The 15,353-nt window shown below is 53.2% G+C and overlaps 9 protein-coding genes across 9 annotated transcripts; 2 read left to right on the forward strand and 7 right to left on the reverse strand.

Moving 5' to 3' along the window:
• Positions 1-425: 425 nt before the first annotated feature.
• PG985_008502 (uncharacterized protein) lies at positions 426-863 on the reverse strand (the record flags this gene model as incomplete). The annotated part of the gene is made up of 1 exon (XM_066828270.1): positions 426-863. The coding sequence occupies one exon, from the start codon at positions 861-863 to the stop codon at positions 426-428; it is 438 nt and encodes a 145-aa protein (XP_066683182.1).
• Positions 864-1,357: 494 nt separating this feature from the next.
• PG985_008503 (uncharacterized protein) lies at positions 1,358-1,828 on the reverse strand (the record flags this gene model as incomplete). Its single annotated transcript, XM_066828271.1, has 1 exon — positions 1,358-1,828. The coding sequence occupies one exon, from the start codon at positions 1,826-1,828 to the stop codon at positions 1,358-1,360; it is 471 nt and encodes a 156-aa protein (XP_066683183.1).
• A 713-nt stretch (positions 1,829-2,541) lies between these two features.
• On the reverse strand, positions 2,542-3,384 carry PG985_008504 (uncharacterized protein; the record flags this gene model as incomplete). The annotated part of the gene is made up of 1 exon (XM_066828272.1): positions 2,542-3,384. One exon carries the CDS (start codon positions 3,382-3,384, stop codon positions 2,542-2,544), a length of 843 nt encoding a protein of 280 aa, XP_066683184.1.
• Positions 3,385-4,300: 916 nt separating this feature from the next.
• On the reverse strand, positions 4,301-5,614 carry PG985_008505 (lin1 family protein; the record flags this gene model as incomplete). The annotated part of the gene is made up of 1 exon (XM_066828273.1): positions 4,301-5,614. The coding sequence occupies one exon, from the start codon at positions 5,612-5,614 to the stop codon at positions 4,301-4,303; it is 1,314 nt and encodes a 437-aa protein (XP_066683185.1).
• Positions 5,615-6,465: 851 nt separating this feature from the next.
• PG985_008506 (ubiquitin fusion degradation protein) lies at positions 6,466-7,712 on the forward strand (the record flags this gene model as incomplete). The annotated part of the gene is made up of 2 exons (XM_066828274.1): positions 6,466-6,468; positions 6,549-7,712. The coding sequence occupies 2 exons, from the start codon at positions 6,466-6,468 to the stop codon at positions 7,710-7,712; spliced, it is 1,167 nt and encodes a 388-aa protein (XP_066683186.1).
• Positions 7,713-8,380: 668 nt separating this feature from the next.
• Positions 8,381-9,416, forward strand: PG985_008507 (uncharacterized protein; the record flags this gene model as incomplete). Its single annotated transcript, XM_066828275.1, has 2 exons — positions 8,381-8,595; positions 8,750-9,416. The coding sequence occupies 2 exons, from the start codon at positions 8,381-8,383 to the stop codon at positions 9,414-9,416; spliced, it is 882 nt and encodes a 293-aa protein (XP_066683187.1).
• Positions 9,417-10,801: 1,385 nt separating this feature from the next.
• PG985_008508 (uncharacterized protein) lies at positions 10,802-12,608 on the reverse strand (the record flags this gene model as incomplete). The annotated part of the gene is made up of 4 exons (XM_066828276.1): positions 10,802-11,300; positions 11,393-11,607; positions 11,676-12,237; positions 12,445-12,608. 4 exons carry the CDS (start codon positions 12,606-12,608, stop codon positions 10,802-10,804), a joined length of 1,440 nt encoding a protein of 479 aa, XP_066683188.1.
• Positions 12,609-13,014: 406 nt separating this feature from the next.
• Positions 13,015-13,572, reverse strand: PG985_008509 (uncharacterized protein; the record flags this gene model as incomplete). The annotated part of the gene is made up of 2 exons (XM_066828277.1): positions 13,015-13,252; positions 13,379-13,572. The coding sequence occupies 2 exons, from the start codon at positions 13,570-13,572 to the stop codon at positions 13,015-13,017; spliced, it is 432 nt and encodes a 143-aa protein (XP_066683189.1).
• Positions 13,573-14,577: 1,005 nt separating this feature from the next.
• PG985_008510 (uncharacterized protein) lies at positions 14,578-15,002 on the reverse strand (the record flags this gene model as incomplete). Its single annotated transcript, XM_066828278.1, has 2 exons — positions 14,578-14,674; positions 14,851-15,002. The coding sequence occupies 2 exons, from the start codon at positions 15,000-15,002 to the stop codon at positions 14,578-14,580; spliced, it is 249 nt and encodes an 82-aa protein (XP_066683190.1).
• Positions 15,003-15,353: the final 351 nt, after the last annotated feature.

Raw genomic sequence — 15,353 nt, forward strand, 5'->3', positions numbered from 1 at the left:
AGAAACTCCACATAACGGTTTTTCTGGGTCTGGTCTTTGGGTGAAATATCAGTTTGTACTACCCCGGCACCCAACGATGTCCAGACTCCTAGAGCCCTCGTTGGGCTTAGACTCGAATGTAACGGAGTCCAAGGAAGCGAAGTTGTCCCATAGAGTGGCAGTTATTGCCTAATGTATCTTGAGTTCGGCGTGGGGTCTCAAAGCACCAGCCACAGACACTGTTTAAGGAACACACGTGCTTTCACGTAATTACTATACATTCTGTGTTTCAAAGTGATTGAGTAGTACTACTAGACTACTACAACTTACCTACATAGGCCTCGAGGCCATATACCTATATATTCTGCACCGCCTAGTCGCCTATGTCCTCTTCATTCTGCCGTTACCAACCAAGTTCTGAAGTACAAGAGATCGACTATCCACGTCTACTGACCAGGAGGATGGCAGGAACCATAAGCGAACTTGATACGAGAGCTAATCTCTTCATCGTCCAGCACCTCAGCCACCTTGTTCTCCAATGCGGTCCTCTGCTCGCTGGTGAAATCCCATGACGTAGCTATGGCAACGGTGGCGCGGGTATCGGTGGGGCGCACACCCAGGAGCGCAAACGTGTGCCGAAACCGCGATCCCGGAATCACGACGAGGGTGACGGCGTTGCGAGTGATCTCGATGCGCTTGACGAACTCTTTGTCTTCCCACCACCGAGGGAAGTAGCTGGACAAGGCCTCGCCTCCCAGCAACATGGCCGAGTTCATGAGGTGCGATTGTATGAGGCACCACAGGTTGGTCTCGCCCGATCGCAGCCAGAACGTCTGGATCTGCTCCCATTGGGCGGCGCTCAGGGCGGGAATTTCGGAGCTCATGGTGAAAGAATGATTATTTGATAGAATAGCGTGACTGAGGTTGTGGGTTTTGGAAATAGTGATGTCCGTGACAGTTCCGATGAGGTTCGACTTTGACTGCAAGTGTAGGTGGCATAGTTGCGGGCTTATATAGAGACATTCCGAGCCTTGAGAGCGAGAACACTGTTACGTATCTTCATATTTGTTTCGAAAAGTCTTGAGAACAAAGGGCAACAGGGGCACTGTGGCCGAGGTAGCATCTTTCTGGGATAGTACAATCTCTTCAAATTTTAACATCAAGGTGAATCCTGACAGCTGATTTTTACAACAAATTTATATGGTCTGATGCATTCCTCGCTATGCCTATCGTGCCTGCTAGATGAGTAACTTACAAGGAAGCCATAGTCGTCGAAGAAAAGAAAGCGTAGGTAGATGGACCTGGAGGCTACCACATTTTCTTTCGGGAATAGCTATGGCTGGGCGACCAAGATCCACTGCTGCATCTTACGACTTACCTAGATGGACTTTGCGCGCAGCAATTTCAGCTTCTGTTCCATAAGTGGCTCACACCGCTCATAGGTAATGATGATGGGCGCCTCCAACTCTTTCTCGCAGCGCAGCACCGCGGCCCTGCACTCCAGCCGGCGAATCTGCTCCTCGCCCAGCTCCCAAGACGTGGCGATGACGACGACGATCGCCCGAGAGGTGGGAAGCAGCTCCTGGATGTCAAGCGTGGCCCGGACCTCGGTGTCCCGGACAAAGAACCCGTAGTCGCTGATTACGAGCCTTTTCCGATAATAAGTGGCTTCGGGGCTCGCCTCCTTGCCCTCGATGGGCTTGCTCAAGTCAACCGGGGCGCTTTTGGTGAGTCGCAGCATCAGATCGACCCAGATGTCGTCCTGGCATGCTCGGATCCAGTCTTGTTGGGCCGGGGTCATGGTAGGACGTTCGGCGACCTCGAGGAGATTTTTATCGGATTGGCTCATGATGAGGACTAGTATTCTGCGGAAGGGTTGGAAGTCGTTTCGTAGTTGTTGTTGGGAGGACTTGAAACTAAATATAAAACAAGAAAACGAGGGAAGATATATAGTGGTCTGTTACGTTGTGAACATAAGTAGGGTAAGGTATGGATTTCTTATATCGTACTTTACTGCAACTGATAACTAAAGACAATAAAATTATTCTTCCAAGTCTTTCGAGTGTCTTTCTGCCTCTTTCACATAATGTCATTGTCTGTTATACGTGGTGGCGGGGCGCCTTCGGCTTTTTGGAGTCTTTCACATCCACTGCGTGGTTGAAATGGCAGTAGGACAAAGATAAGAAAAGACCAAAGCTGCGTTATTGTTGGATAGGGGTATTACTTGTTATGGCCCACGTCAATGGTGCGGGTAGACCCCCTTGGAATACTTCCATTGCCCCTACGCCTCTAACTCCATACAGTCGGTGAGCAATAGCATATCAATAGTCAGGCTGTACTGAGCTTATGTCGATCACAGTTAGTTACCCACCCTAGTTTGTCTTGCTACCCCTAGGGCTGCACAACTTGGTTTCTTTTTGGGATTATGTACTATTTGACAGAGTGAAGCAATAAGTTCCTAAAGTTTCTGTGATTACTTAGCTAATCCAACCACGTGACTAATTTTCCCTTCCTCTATTTACTACCAACCTTTCCTGACTCATCGTGGGTGAATCTAAGGCCCTAGATATTCTCAATCTCCCGAGGTGAGCCGCACTTGATATAGATGACCTTGATGAGAGACTCTGAGACATCTTTGTTGGAAAGCTCTTTCGGAATCGCCCGCTCCAGCAAAGCTTTCCTCTCCTCGTCCATCTCCCAAGAGTGGGTGATGGCAATAGTAGCATGGGTGTCGTCGGGGCCAGTCGCTAAGAGCTCCCACCAAGCTTGGTAATCAGCTCCGAGGGAAATGAACTCGCGCGTGGCGAAGTTCAGGTCCTGATCCCCCCATTCATGGATTTCATCGGCTCCGTGGGACACATTCCAGTGGGCGAGTGCAAATGCCCGGAGGTAGATGTGCATGCGCTCTTTCATACTTCCACTGTCCCAGACAGTTTGAATATGCTCCTGCTGGGCTGTAGTGAGAGGTCGGTCGCACGAGCTCCATGTGAACTTGACAAGAGACGCTGGGACATCTTGGGTGACAATTCCCCCAAGAATCCTGTTTTGCAGGTCCTCCTTGTTATCCGGACACATCTGCCAGGAGAGAGCGAAGGCAATAGTCGCATGGGTATCGTCGGGGCTGATCTCCTGGAGCTCCCACGTGCCGTGATAGTTGGCATCGCGGGTTGTGAGCTTGCCTCTACTAGCTTCACCATCTAGAACAGGGTTGGACGAACCGGCTTCAATAGAGACTTCATCATCAGAGTCTTCACCATTGTAGACTTCATCGTGGCGATTGTAGTGTTCCCAATGGTCCACTGCATTTCCGAGGATCATGTCCATCACAAGCCTGGACATGTTGTCCCAGGCAGCTTTGATATGATCCCGCTGGGCGGCGGTGAGAGTGAGAGTGTTGGAGCTCATGATGTCGGATTCGGGTTGAAGAAGTAATGTTGTGTGTGTGTATGTGTATGTACTGCAGTTGGATGCGATGGTTCTGATGAGAATAGGCACAATTAGCGAAGGGCGAGCCGAACTATATAGCCATGATAGGCTATGCACAACAATAGGATTGAGGACTCGACTAAGCATTTGTTTCCCAGGCTGGGAGACAAAGAGAAGTGGTCCTTCGTTGCTTGACGGGCAGTTTGACCATTTTTGACAGTGCATCATCAATGCGATTGTTAGAGGCACATAGACATATCCCTGTTTTTATATGAAAACCGCAACAACCAACTTCGTTGTCTGACCTACTTCCTCAACAAGGGAACTGGGCATACACATGTCGCAGGGGTAGCCTTGTCGTAACCCAATCTTCGCTCTGCCACAATGACGATCATCGGTATATCGTGTCGATTTACTAACCATTTCCAGCATCTTGTATTCCAAATTGAAACAATGGCGAGGATTCGGAGGGGGCCGAGGGAGCGACATGAAGATAGATTTGTGTACAGGAAGAGCGCAGGCATTCAAGTATCACCCAATGTTGGAATCTGGTATTTGTTGGTCGTTTTTTCATTCATTGGTATCTCTGTGAACGTACCCTTGGTGTTGCGGCCTCCATTTGCGTGGCAGCTTCTGCTTCCATGTCCATTTCCATACTAGCCAGTTCGAACTCACGCTCCAAATCTTCATCATCGATATCAGACTCGTTTTTTTCGTCCTCGGCCCTGGTCTGTGGTCCGAAGTAGTCCTCTTCGTCCTCATCGCCTTAAAGCAAGAGTGATTGATCCCCTCGGGTTCGGTGCGGGGAAACGTTCGTATCGAACTGACGGATATTGACCTAATCATACATGTATACTCTGTTCGAAGTCGTAAATATGCACAATAGAGCAATCGCTTACTGCCAGCTAGACGGAGGTCCAGCCCAGTCCTCGTCGCCAACTACTCGGAACTCCACGCCCTCGCCAAAATAGCCGGCGTTCTGCCATGCTTCCATAGTGCGGCCGTCGTAGGGACCTTGCTTCGGGGCTCCATCTCTGCCATCTACCCATCGGTATTCCCACATCTTCGTCGCCGCATCTTCGTCGGCCTCTGCCTTCCGTCGCGGCTCCACCCAGGGTTCTTGCGTCTCGCGGCTCCATTCTCGAACCAGAAGTTCCCGCTCCCTGTCGTAGACATCGGGTCGGTCTCGGCTCAGCAGCTTGTCGGCCGCATCCGTAATGGCATCGATCGCCTCCTTGATCCGGACCTGCTCCGGGTCTTCCGCCGCGTCCACGTCCATGGTCTCCGTCTTCATCTTCTTCTGCTTCCACTTGGGCACCTTCTTGGATTTCACCTGGCCGCGACCCAGCCGCGCCAGAGCTTCGAGCGCGGTCTCTCCCAGCTCCAGCTTCAGGATGAGCGACTTGAGCAGGTCGGACGTCAAGAGCTCGCCGTCCTCTTTGCGCTTTTGCCGCAGCTCGGCCTCGCGTTTCTCGTGCGCCTCGGCCGCCTTCTTCATCTCCTTCTTGTTGATGCCCTCGAGCCAGCGGTCGTGCTGCGCATCGCGGTCCGCGGCGTTGCGCACGAAGTTGCCCGACTCGTCGAAGCGTCCCTCTTCCTCTTCGGCCCGGAGGTTGAAGGCCTCCACCTTGGGGGCGTGTTTCTTTAGGCCTCCGGCGCCGACCTCCTCGTCCAAGTCCTCTTCTTGTATCGCGAGCGCGATCTCTTCTTCATCGTCGTCGTCCGACTCCTGGCCGTCGAGCCGTATTTGCGCCGTGTCGTGTGATCGCATGTCCTGGCCCTCGATGTTGGCGCCGTCGAGGAAGCGCACCTCCTTGCTCTTCTTGGTCGTGGTGTCGTCGACCTTGTCTTCGGTGTCGTCCTCGTCGGCTTCGGCGAACATGTCGTCCATGTCCTCGTCCTGGTCCTTCTCGGCCTTCTTGGTCTCGGGCCGAGCGCCAAACTCCTCGCGGTCGGAGTCGGAGTCGTAGCCGTCGATGTTGACGGCGCCGCGCTTGGTCGCGGCGCTGCCCCGGATCACCTCGGAATCGGCCTCGAGGAACTCGTCCTTGTCTTCCTCTTCGTCGCCGACGGCGAGCGCCGAGGGGTTGCGCACGTCAAACTTGACTTTCTTGGAACCGGGCTCGGCATCGTCTTCGTCGGCATGGTGGGCGCGCGCGAACTGCTCGCCGGCTCGCTTCGGCCGTGCGGCGCCGTATCTCGAGGACATGGTTGGAAGATGAAGTGTGGAAAGGCTAACGGGAAACAAAAACAAAAACAGAAATTGTCGTCACCATCGGCAAAGCCCCTGCGAAAATAAACCGGCCAAGTCTCTTCAGGAACAAGTACAGAATATTACTGCAGTAGTATTCGTTACTTCCACTGTTGTAATCTGGAGTAAGTGAAATATTCAAGACGGGCTATTCCTGCCGCCACTTGTCGGGTGGATTGATTGCCTTGACGATCTGGGATTCCAAGAGTCTAGGCGCTGGAGCTTGGGGCAGTAGCTTTATTTAGTGGAGATTCAGCTTTTGGCAAGGACATGAGATTCTGAAGCTTCAATTTGAATGTGGATTGATATCTCAATGATTTGAGACGGATGCAAATAATGTGGCTGTATTGGAGTGAATGCAGAACGTTGGAATATCAGCATTCTACAAGAGGCATGTTGAAGAAGCAGCCCGACCTACGTCATTCAGGTTCTACAAGCATCTTTTTGATATTGGCTGCTGCTCATTGCCTGCACTGCAGCTTTGGAAGCTTCGACCCCCTCCAAAGCTGCCTTAAAGCTCCCAAGGTCCCCGCTGTTAAGCTCATGTCCTCAGTGAAATCCCCAGTCCGGCGCGGAACAACTAAGCTAACCGCCTTCTGTCGTCATCAGCCCAGTTGCCTTCTGATTGGCAACCTAACGGAGATCGTGGGAGCAACTCAGTAAATAAGTGACAGCCAGTCACTGAGCAGTCCTACAAACGCCTAGCACCACGAAGACATACCACTCCCGATCCCTCTGATTTTACCCACCTGTCTCTGCCGTACATATCAATTACTCACCGCTACAAGCTACAAGCGACCAAAGCCAAAATGGTGAGTAAACAACAACCCCTCTGTCCATCTAATATGCGCGGTACTTGCTCAATACTGACAAAACGCTACTCCTTCTCTAGTATCGCCCAGGCTTCAACGATTTCGACCCCGATGACCCTCAATCCATGTTCATGGCAGCCCGCGGAATGTCACGAAGACCGGCGATGCAGCGCTTCGACGAGTACTTCCGATGCTACCCCATCATCATGGCGCCCGGCCCCGAGCGCCCCGACTTGAACTACGGCTCCAAGATCCTGCTACCCGTGTCTGCTCTCGACAAGGTGTCCAAGCTGCACGTGCAGTGGCCGCTGACCATGGAGCTCGTGAACGGCGCCCGGGAGACGCATACCCATGCCGGTGTTCTGGAGTTCGTGGCCGAAGAGGGACGCGCATACCTCCCCCAGTGGATGATGCAGACGCTGGGGCTGGATGTGGGCGACATGATCCAGATCAAGACGACGTCGCTATCCCCGGCCAAGCTCGTCAAGCTGCAACCCCAGTCCGTCAACTTCCTTGAGATTAGCGATCCCAAGGCCGTGCTCGAGAAGGCGTTCCGCAGCTTCGCTACCTTGACCAAGGGAGACGTCTTCAACTTCGAGTACAACGACGAGGTCTACGACGTGGCGGTCCTGGAGGTCAAGCCGACATCGGAGAAGATGGGCGTCAGCATGATCGAGACGGATGTTGAGGTGGACTTCGCCGCCCCGCTGGGCTACGTCGAGCCGGAGCGCCGCAGCGGCACGAGCACCCCGAGAAGCACTAAGGGCGCCGCCGGCGTGCTCGCTGGCGGCCTGCTACGCAGCCAGGGGACCATGGCCCAGTCCATCAACTACGACGCGCTGAAGCCGGAGTCCTCGCAGGCCGCGGCGGGCGCCCAAGCCGTGTCATCGCATTTCCTTAGTGGGGGCCACAAGCTCAACGCCAAGAACAAGGGGACTTCCACACCTCTCTCCACCACATCGTCCAACCCGAGCCAGCCGCCGGCGCCGCGACGAACGAACGGCCCCATGCCGCTGCGGATAGGCCCCAACAAGCTCTTCTTCGGCTACGACATTGTGCCCCTCAAGACCGAAGCGGACAAGGAAGCGGAGAAGGAAAACGCATCCCGGCCCCATTTTGCTGGTCAAGGTCAGACTCTACGCGGCGGTGCCGTCAAGCGCAAAGGCGGCGACCAGGACGACAAGGGCAAGGCCCCGGAGAAGAAGCCGAGTGAGGGTCGTCGCTTGGACGGGCGCAAGGGGTAAACGGGATGATGGAAAGTAACGAAGCATACCACGGCGTTCTGGATCGGGTTAAGGCCTGCTGTGATACTCAGTCAAAGACTCAGGTCGACATGACATTACATAGCATCTTGCTATTGTAGCTTATGATATGATTTTAAAACTCCTCACGATTTGACGTAATGCTCTTTTGCTGGCACCGTATATGGATTCTACATACGCTCGTAATCCTTATCATGAGACTTTCGTACATAATCACTGATAACGTGCTGAGGCTATCATCTCTATACGGTGTCGAATGCTTGGTAGACATATGCCATTTACCATAAATCAGAAATGGATCATACTTGGAAGGCCCTTAGGCGTAGGTCTCCAAGGCACGGGTTGAGTGCCTGGGCCCAGCAACCCTGCATGAACAGCCTACGTTTCCGCGACTACACCAGGCATTCAGAGACTGCCCCAGCCAACGCGACATGTCTTTATCCTCAGGAGAAAACTCCCAGGCAGGCTACACCTGCCTACACTCTATAATTAGCCTGCAGACGCGTCTCTTGTCCCAAGTCTTGAGAAGCCAACATCACACTCAGCTACCTACGTCACCTTGATCAATCCCTCGCACATCTCTCAACCATCCTCCTTTCTCGAACGCACTCCTGCTGTACCTACTCAGCCAAACCAATCAATACTTCAAGATGCCGGGCAAAGGGAAGGGGGGCAAAGGCAAGGGAAAGGGTAAGGAAGTCGCATTCGCCCCGGCCCCTCCTCCTCCCCCGAAAATGAACAACGAGGCCGAACAGGCGCTGCTCGACGTTATAATCCAACTAGGCGAGTTCAATATCCGCAATTGGGATGAGATCTACCACGAGTTCTTCGGCAGGGGTTTCACCCAAAACAAAAGCACGTGCCAGTGAGTAATAGTGGCTGAAGCCATTCGGTGTCCTTCCCACTCCTGCTCCCGCCCAGACCCGACGCATGAAGGAAGACCATCATCGCCGTATACCGGTTGAGTTGAGTATGTATATGGAGTTACTGGCGCTGACAAACACGCTTCCGCTTTACAGGACTCGATGGTCTCGAAGCCTTCGGGAACAATACCAGAACCATGTCAGAGCCATGGCTGCTGCTCAGCTCTACAACTTCCCACAGGGTATGGCTTTGAACGACGACGCAAAGGGCATGGGCTCACCATACCCCCCTCTGGATGGTAGCCCTCATCCCGAGAGCTGGAAAATGGGTTCGGAGATTGCCCAGACCGTTGCCTCGACCGTCGCTGGTGGCAGCAGCCGTGGCAGACATGCACCTCCTTCCACTCCCCTGCCCATCACTCCTCGGAGACTGCCCGCTATCCCGGAAGGAGTCGAGCCTGGAACCACTGGAAAGGATAACGAGCACATGCCCGTTCTTTTATACAATGAATTCCACCAGTACATGGGCAAGATCGAGGTCAAGAACGGCTTCCGCACCATCGACATCATCAATACTCTGCAGATTAGCCTGCCAATGGCTGTCCCCGTCTCCACCTGGCCGGCAGAGATGAACAGCAGCATGCCCCAGGAGCCCGACAATTCCGTCATCGACCCCCAAATTAACATGCCAGACCGCCACGTGTTCACGCCCCTCGGAGTTGACGGAACCACGCTGCATCGCGAGGCATATGAGCTGGATATTGATCACTACATTGAGTCGGGAGCCTTTGACTCGCGCGGTGATGAGAACCAGCCGGAATAGGCTCGTCCGCCCAATCCATGGGTCTTCACTTTGCTGCCACCGCTGCGACTGATTACGACATGAGCTCTCAGCTGCAATTGTTAGCGCTTGACATCATTATTATCACTCACCTAATGTATCACCACCGCAAGGCTTTTGGGCAGGACATGGGTTTTCCGGGGAGCGCTGGTGCCCCGGACTCACCCTTGGATACGAAGGGCTATCTTCAGGATGATTCGATCTCTGTTTGATCTGAGCGTATGCTATGAATACCATTATTTGGGTTTGGACCTTGGGGCTTGGAATCACGACGGGAGGTTATGAGTTGTGAGTACGTAGAGGTACATACAACGAATGTTGATAGATTTATGCCAGTCGCTTACTGAGTCCTTTTGCAATCGTTTGGCCATGAAACTTCAACCTATTTTGAGCATATGTGTCTGTTATGTTTGCTACCACGATCGCAAGGAGTTCAACGCTGAAAAGCCAATACCTCCTTTACCATGTGCTAATATTCTGGGGCGAAGACGTGACGCAATGTTCAGTAGCATTACCAAAACACTTGGTACAGTACCGACATTTCGAGTTTATGTAACTGACCTGTGTTCGGGAATTCAAGAGCCCACCCGTAATTCTACGGAAAAGCCTTCTTCACAGCATTAAGCCAAGGGTCACGTTACGAAAAGCAGCAGTATGTCTATGTATCAATTGGTTCAGATTAGCTACCATGATGTTTGCCTCTCTCAATCATCCAAATCCACTAGATGACTATGATCTGTGAGATGATGACATGAAGGGGACCAAAGGCTAGATCGGCTAGAAATCCCAAATGTAATGAATTCGGAGATCAATCAACACCGTCTGCCATAAATGTGCTGTGTCGTCTATTGGGGGAACAAGGGCAAGAGCGGCTGGAAATCCCAAACGTGAGTTCGGAGATCAACCAACACCGTCTGCCGAAAATGTGCTGTGTGTAAAGAAAGGAAAACAAATGTAGCAAGCAAGTAGTTGCTGAAACCATAAACCATGAACCATAATGATGAACCCATGCGAGGACATATCCCAGTGATTGCCCCGACTTTTGGTCCCCGAAGATGAACACACACCAAATTTCGTGTGTTGGTGTGAAAATGTTGTGCAAAGTGAAAGTGTCGTGTATGCCGCAAGATCCATGCTCAGACCATATCCATCCATAGTCCACCTCCCTCCTCCACTTTCCACCGCGCAGAGTAGAAAAACGCAAGATACCCTTTCCCGTAGCATCGTCCCCGGAGCTTCAAAGGTTGCAATTGCAATTGCCCTTTGGTGCTAGGAATAGCGAGGGTACTCAGTGTACACGTTATGAATTCGGGGTAGTCCATGTCGAACAGTATAGCAGTTGTGCATGATGAGACGTAGCCAGAAACTTAGGTCATGTACCAAGCCTGGCCGGGGATGGTGGGCTCGGGATGGGGCTCGTCCTCGTCCTCAGCGTTCTCGTTGTCCTCAGGCTGCTGCTCGTCCTCAGGCTGAGACTGGGCCTGCTGCTGAGCAAGGCGGTCCGAGTACTCAGGAGGAGGAGCCTGGGTGGGGGAGCGGCGCTCGTTGTTGTTGACGCCATCGGCAGAGTGACCGCGGGCAGTAGAGTCGGCAAGGTTCTGGACGTTCTGGAAGTTCTCGGCGGTCGGGAGAGCGAAAGCATTGTTGTTGCCACCAGCGACGCCGGCGCCGGACATGCCCCAGTACTCGGGAGGAGGAGCCATGGACTGGTTGCGGTCGTAGCCGTGGATGGGGTAACGAGGAGGAGGGGCCAGGGTCTGGTCGCGGCCGTAGTTGTTGAAGGGGTGGTCGGCGGGAAGACCCAAACCATTGGTGCGGCCATTCTGGTGGTCAGCAGAAACCCAGTCGGGGGGTGCGGCCATCTCACTGCAAGCAGGTTAGACATAAAACGACGGCAAGGTGATAGGAATATGAGGCAGCCTCATAAATATGGGGTCAAAAGTAAGGGCAATACTCACTAAGACGGGTCGTCGTACTGGGAAGCACGGGCACTGGTCTCAGCAGCCTCAGCCTTGACCTTGACATCCTTCTTGGACTCAGTCTTGACCTCCTTCTTGGGCTTGGCGTCCTTCTTAGGCTTGGCGTCCTTCTTGGGCTTGGCGTCCTTCTTGGTCACAGCCTTGGCCTTGGTGGCAGCAGGGGCATCGCTCTTCTTGGCGGTGCGGCGAGTCTTCTTGGGGGAGGAGGAGCGGGGACGTCATCGCCATCATCGAGGTCCTCGTCGTCGTCGGCAGCAGGAACACTGCGCTTCTGAGTGGTGCGGCGGGTTCTCTTGGCAGGAGGGGCAGGGGGAGGAGCCTCGCTGTCGGAGTCGTGGTCATCAGTGTCCTCACCACCAGCATCAGCGCCGACACCAGAGGGGCTGTCGTCAGAGGCGCTGTCGTCCTCAGAATCATCGGAATCATCAGAATCATCGGAATCCTCGTTGACCTGCGCGTCGACCTGCTTGCGGGTGTTCTTGGTGGTGCGACCCTGCTTCGACTTGGTAGCGCGACTGGCGGTGGTGGGCTTGGTGACGCGACTGCTTCGGGCGGACCGGTTGATGCCGGTAGCGGGGCTGCGGCGGGGCACGGCGCGACGAGCAGCAATAGCACCGGAGCCTGAGGCGGCGCGAGGAGCAGGAAGAGCAGCAGCACCATCGGCGGCGGAAGCAGCAGCGCGACGAGCAGCACCACCGGCGGCGGAGGCAAGGAAGGCCTGCTCCTGCTGCTCCATCTCGTACCGGGTACGACTGGCATCAGCCATGCGGATGGCGCGGCCTGAGACGTCGTCGTCCTTTCTGCGGAGTTTCATGAGATGCTGTCTGTGAGAGGCGAGAGTGGGTCAGCAAACACCATACATAAAGAATACATGATGAAGAAATAAGAAAAGAAAAAAAAGGCATGGTTCTGGTTTCCACGAGGGAACAGCGCCATAGCTGAGTTAGTAAGATGCCATCAACTTGGTGGAGGCAGTGACATGAGCTGCGTTGCTGGCTGGGAGGGATGAGGGTAAGTAAGTATGTATTTACTGGGCAGCATTGGCATTGAATGGGTAGCCCTTCTGCAGAGTCTCTTCAATGATACTGGTCCATTGAGTTGGACTGGGGTTGGCGTGCTTGTACACAGCCAAAAGCAGGTCGCAGCGGGCCTGCTCAGTCCAATGGAATCGGGGAACTCGTCCTTGGCCAACCATGGTGATGGTAGTGGCAGCGACTGAAGGACAAGAATAAATGTGGTTGGTGGTGGGCAAAGGACGATCGCCAAAAAAGGACGATGCGTAAGAGACGATGCGTAAAGGACGATGTCTAACGGACGATGTAAAAAAGGACGATGTAGATAAGGACGATGTGGAAAGAACGATGGGGAAAAGGACGTCGTGGAATAGGACGTTGTGGGAACGACGTTGTGTGAAAGGACGTCGCAATAAAAGATTCGCAAGAACGATGGCGAAAAAGAATGATGGGAAAAGGACGATGTGAGAAGAACGATCGCAAGTGAAACGCGCAGAGAAGAAGTGAGTGGGTTGGGTGTGGATTGGGTATGTGTGAGTGAAGGGTGAGATCTGGGTTGATGAAGACAAGAAACGAGAACCTCGATTGTCAACAGAAGAATCGAAGCTGCTTCTTGAATGAGATGCTGAGGGCTTGGGGAGTAAGAAGGTTGCAAGAAGAATGTTGCTCCATGGATTGTGCTGTGCCAAGCTGTTTATAGAGGACGTCCTGTATAGCGACGGATAAGGTGGGGCAGATGCAGGTACGCTGGACTGCGTATGTAGTGAATGCAGCTGTAGCTGGCTGCAAGCGCCTGGAATCGATATCGATAAGGTAAAAAAGGCATCTGTGAAGAGCGTGTGAAAGGTTCGTCACGGGTCGTTCACTCCACCACGACCTCGACCCGAAGAGGGGAGAAAAAGGGCGCGACAACGCCACACAAGGGAAGATGCGTATTGCATGGTAGACCAACCTCAGACAATCGGCCGAGTAATCATGGCCCCTTTGTTCCATGATCTCGGTGATGCCCCTGTACTGATCCATAGTTGGTTTGAAGTACTTGATCACACCAACGAGGAGCTGCTCATGCATGTCAGCATCCCAGGGGACTTTGCGGCTGCGGTCCGACTTGGACCGGCTGCGAGACATGTACCGGGTGCCGGACATGTTTGTAGTCGTCGGTGTAGGTCGCCGAAAGGGGTAGACACCGTTTATTACGGTAGAAAGTGGAAAGAAATAATCTTTATTAAAACCGTTTTGGACGGTGGAGTAATAAAGAAAATAAAATTCGGGGGACACGTTTAAAACGGTGGGAACGGTAAAAAATAATTTCGGGGGACCGTTTCAGACGGTGGAAGACGTGAAAAAGAAAAAAGGTAGGTCCGTACAAAACGGTGGAAGGTGGAGGGTGGAATAAATTGAGGATAAGTGGAAAACGTTTTTGACGGTAGGAAGTGGAAATTGCAATTGGGGGACCCGTTTTAAACGGTGAAGGTACGGTGAAATAGAATTGGGCAGAAGTGTTTTACACGGTGAAAGTTGCGATAATTAAGGTTCGGCAGAAGCGTTTTAAACGGAGGCGTTTTAAACGGAGGTATTAAAACGGAGGTATTCAGAACGGAAGCAATCAGGACGGAGGTATTTGAAACGGGGGTAATCAGGACAGAGGCGTTTAAAATGGGGGTCGTCGGTTGGAAAGGAGGTGGGACGGAGGTGATCGGAGCGGATGTATTTGGGACGGAGGTGGTTTCAACGGAGTGGGATCGAAAGGAGGCCATTTCGATGGAGTCGGTTTGGATGAAGCAAAGCATCTGAGGCCAATATTAGCGCGGGTTCTGGGACGCATAGACGAAGGTTATCGAACGGAGTGGGGAGCAGTATTGGACAGGGTGGTCCGGGGTTGGTGCCGCGTGCTAGGGGAAGTGATTTTCTTCGGGGTTGAGTTCCGTCGGATGCTTCGGGGAGGGGTGGGTTTGGATCTGAACTTACCTGAGCAATATAACGGCGGAGGGTCTTGTCGTTTCGGCCAAGCACTCAGCCATAACGACGCAGCACCAAAAGATCTTGGAAAGGCGGGAGCACTCGGATATGACCCTAGTCCTGGGCATCATGCCAAGGCCAGGCTGAGATATGCCGGGGAGATTCGTCCGGTGATCCCCAGCATGCAGAAGTTCAATAGTTGTCGATGGTCGATAAAGTGATGTCACCAGTTTGGGCTAGTGAACCCAGAGGTGACTCCGTGTTCTCGCCCCGTGATAAGCGCCCTTGTCTGTGCTGCCAGTAACGCAAAGCCGAAAGGAGTTCGGAACAGACACCAGGGCAGCAATCACCTCCGGCCAAGGCCGGCGGTTTGTCATCGTCACAAAGAAGCAGCAGCAGCAGCAACGCAGTCATGTCTCAAGCCAGCTCGGCAGCAAAAAGAAAACAAAGAGGTAATGAACCTACCTGATAGCCTCCCAAGTGGTCTCATGTCCATACGCTCGCAAGTAATCCTCGATCGAGTCCTTCTGGGCGTTGGTGGCAGTCTTGATGAGAGTCTGGCCAATGGCGGAGAGGAGCTTCTCGTTCTTCTCCGCAGTCCATTTGGTGGGACCCATGATTGCGAGCAGGTGCTGACTTGCGTGAAGTTGCGTATGTGTTTTGGCGTTGTCCGGAGACGAGAGATTGTGATGTGGTGGTTGCGGTTGGTGATGTTGTTGATGGCAGTGGTTGTTGACGGCCGGTTGTGGGAAAAGATGGTGATGAAAGAACGGAGGAAGCTGGTTTGATTGCGTCTCCGAAAAAGAAAAGGTTGTCAGGTTCTGTTGCTGCGGGGTTGTTCGGTGGTCGCCGAAAAACTCACCGTAGTGAATAGAAGGTGTTGGGCTTGTCAAAAGAGCTTGTGGAAGGAAAGGCCGGAGAGTTGCCGGAGAGTTGCCGGAGAGTTGCTGGAAGGTTGCCGGAGAGTT

The sequence above is a fragment of the Apiospora marii genome (assembly GCF_038362585.1).
Source record: "Apiospora marii strain CBS 49790 chromosome Unknown utg000005l_segment0_segment0, whole genome shotgun sequence".
NCBI classification, from domain to species: domain Eukaryota; kingdom Fungi; phylum Ascomycota; class Sordariomycetes; order Amphisphaeriales; family Apiosporaceae; genus Apiospora; species Apiospora marii.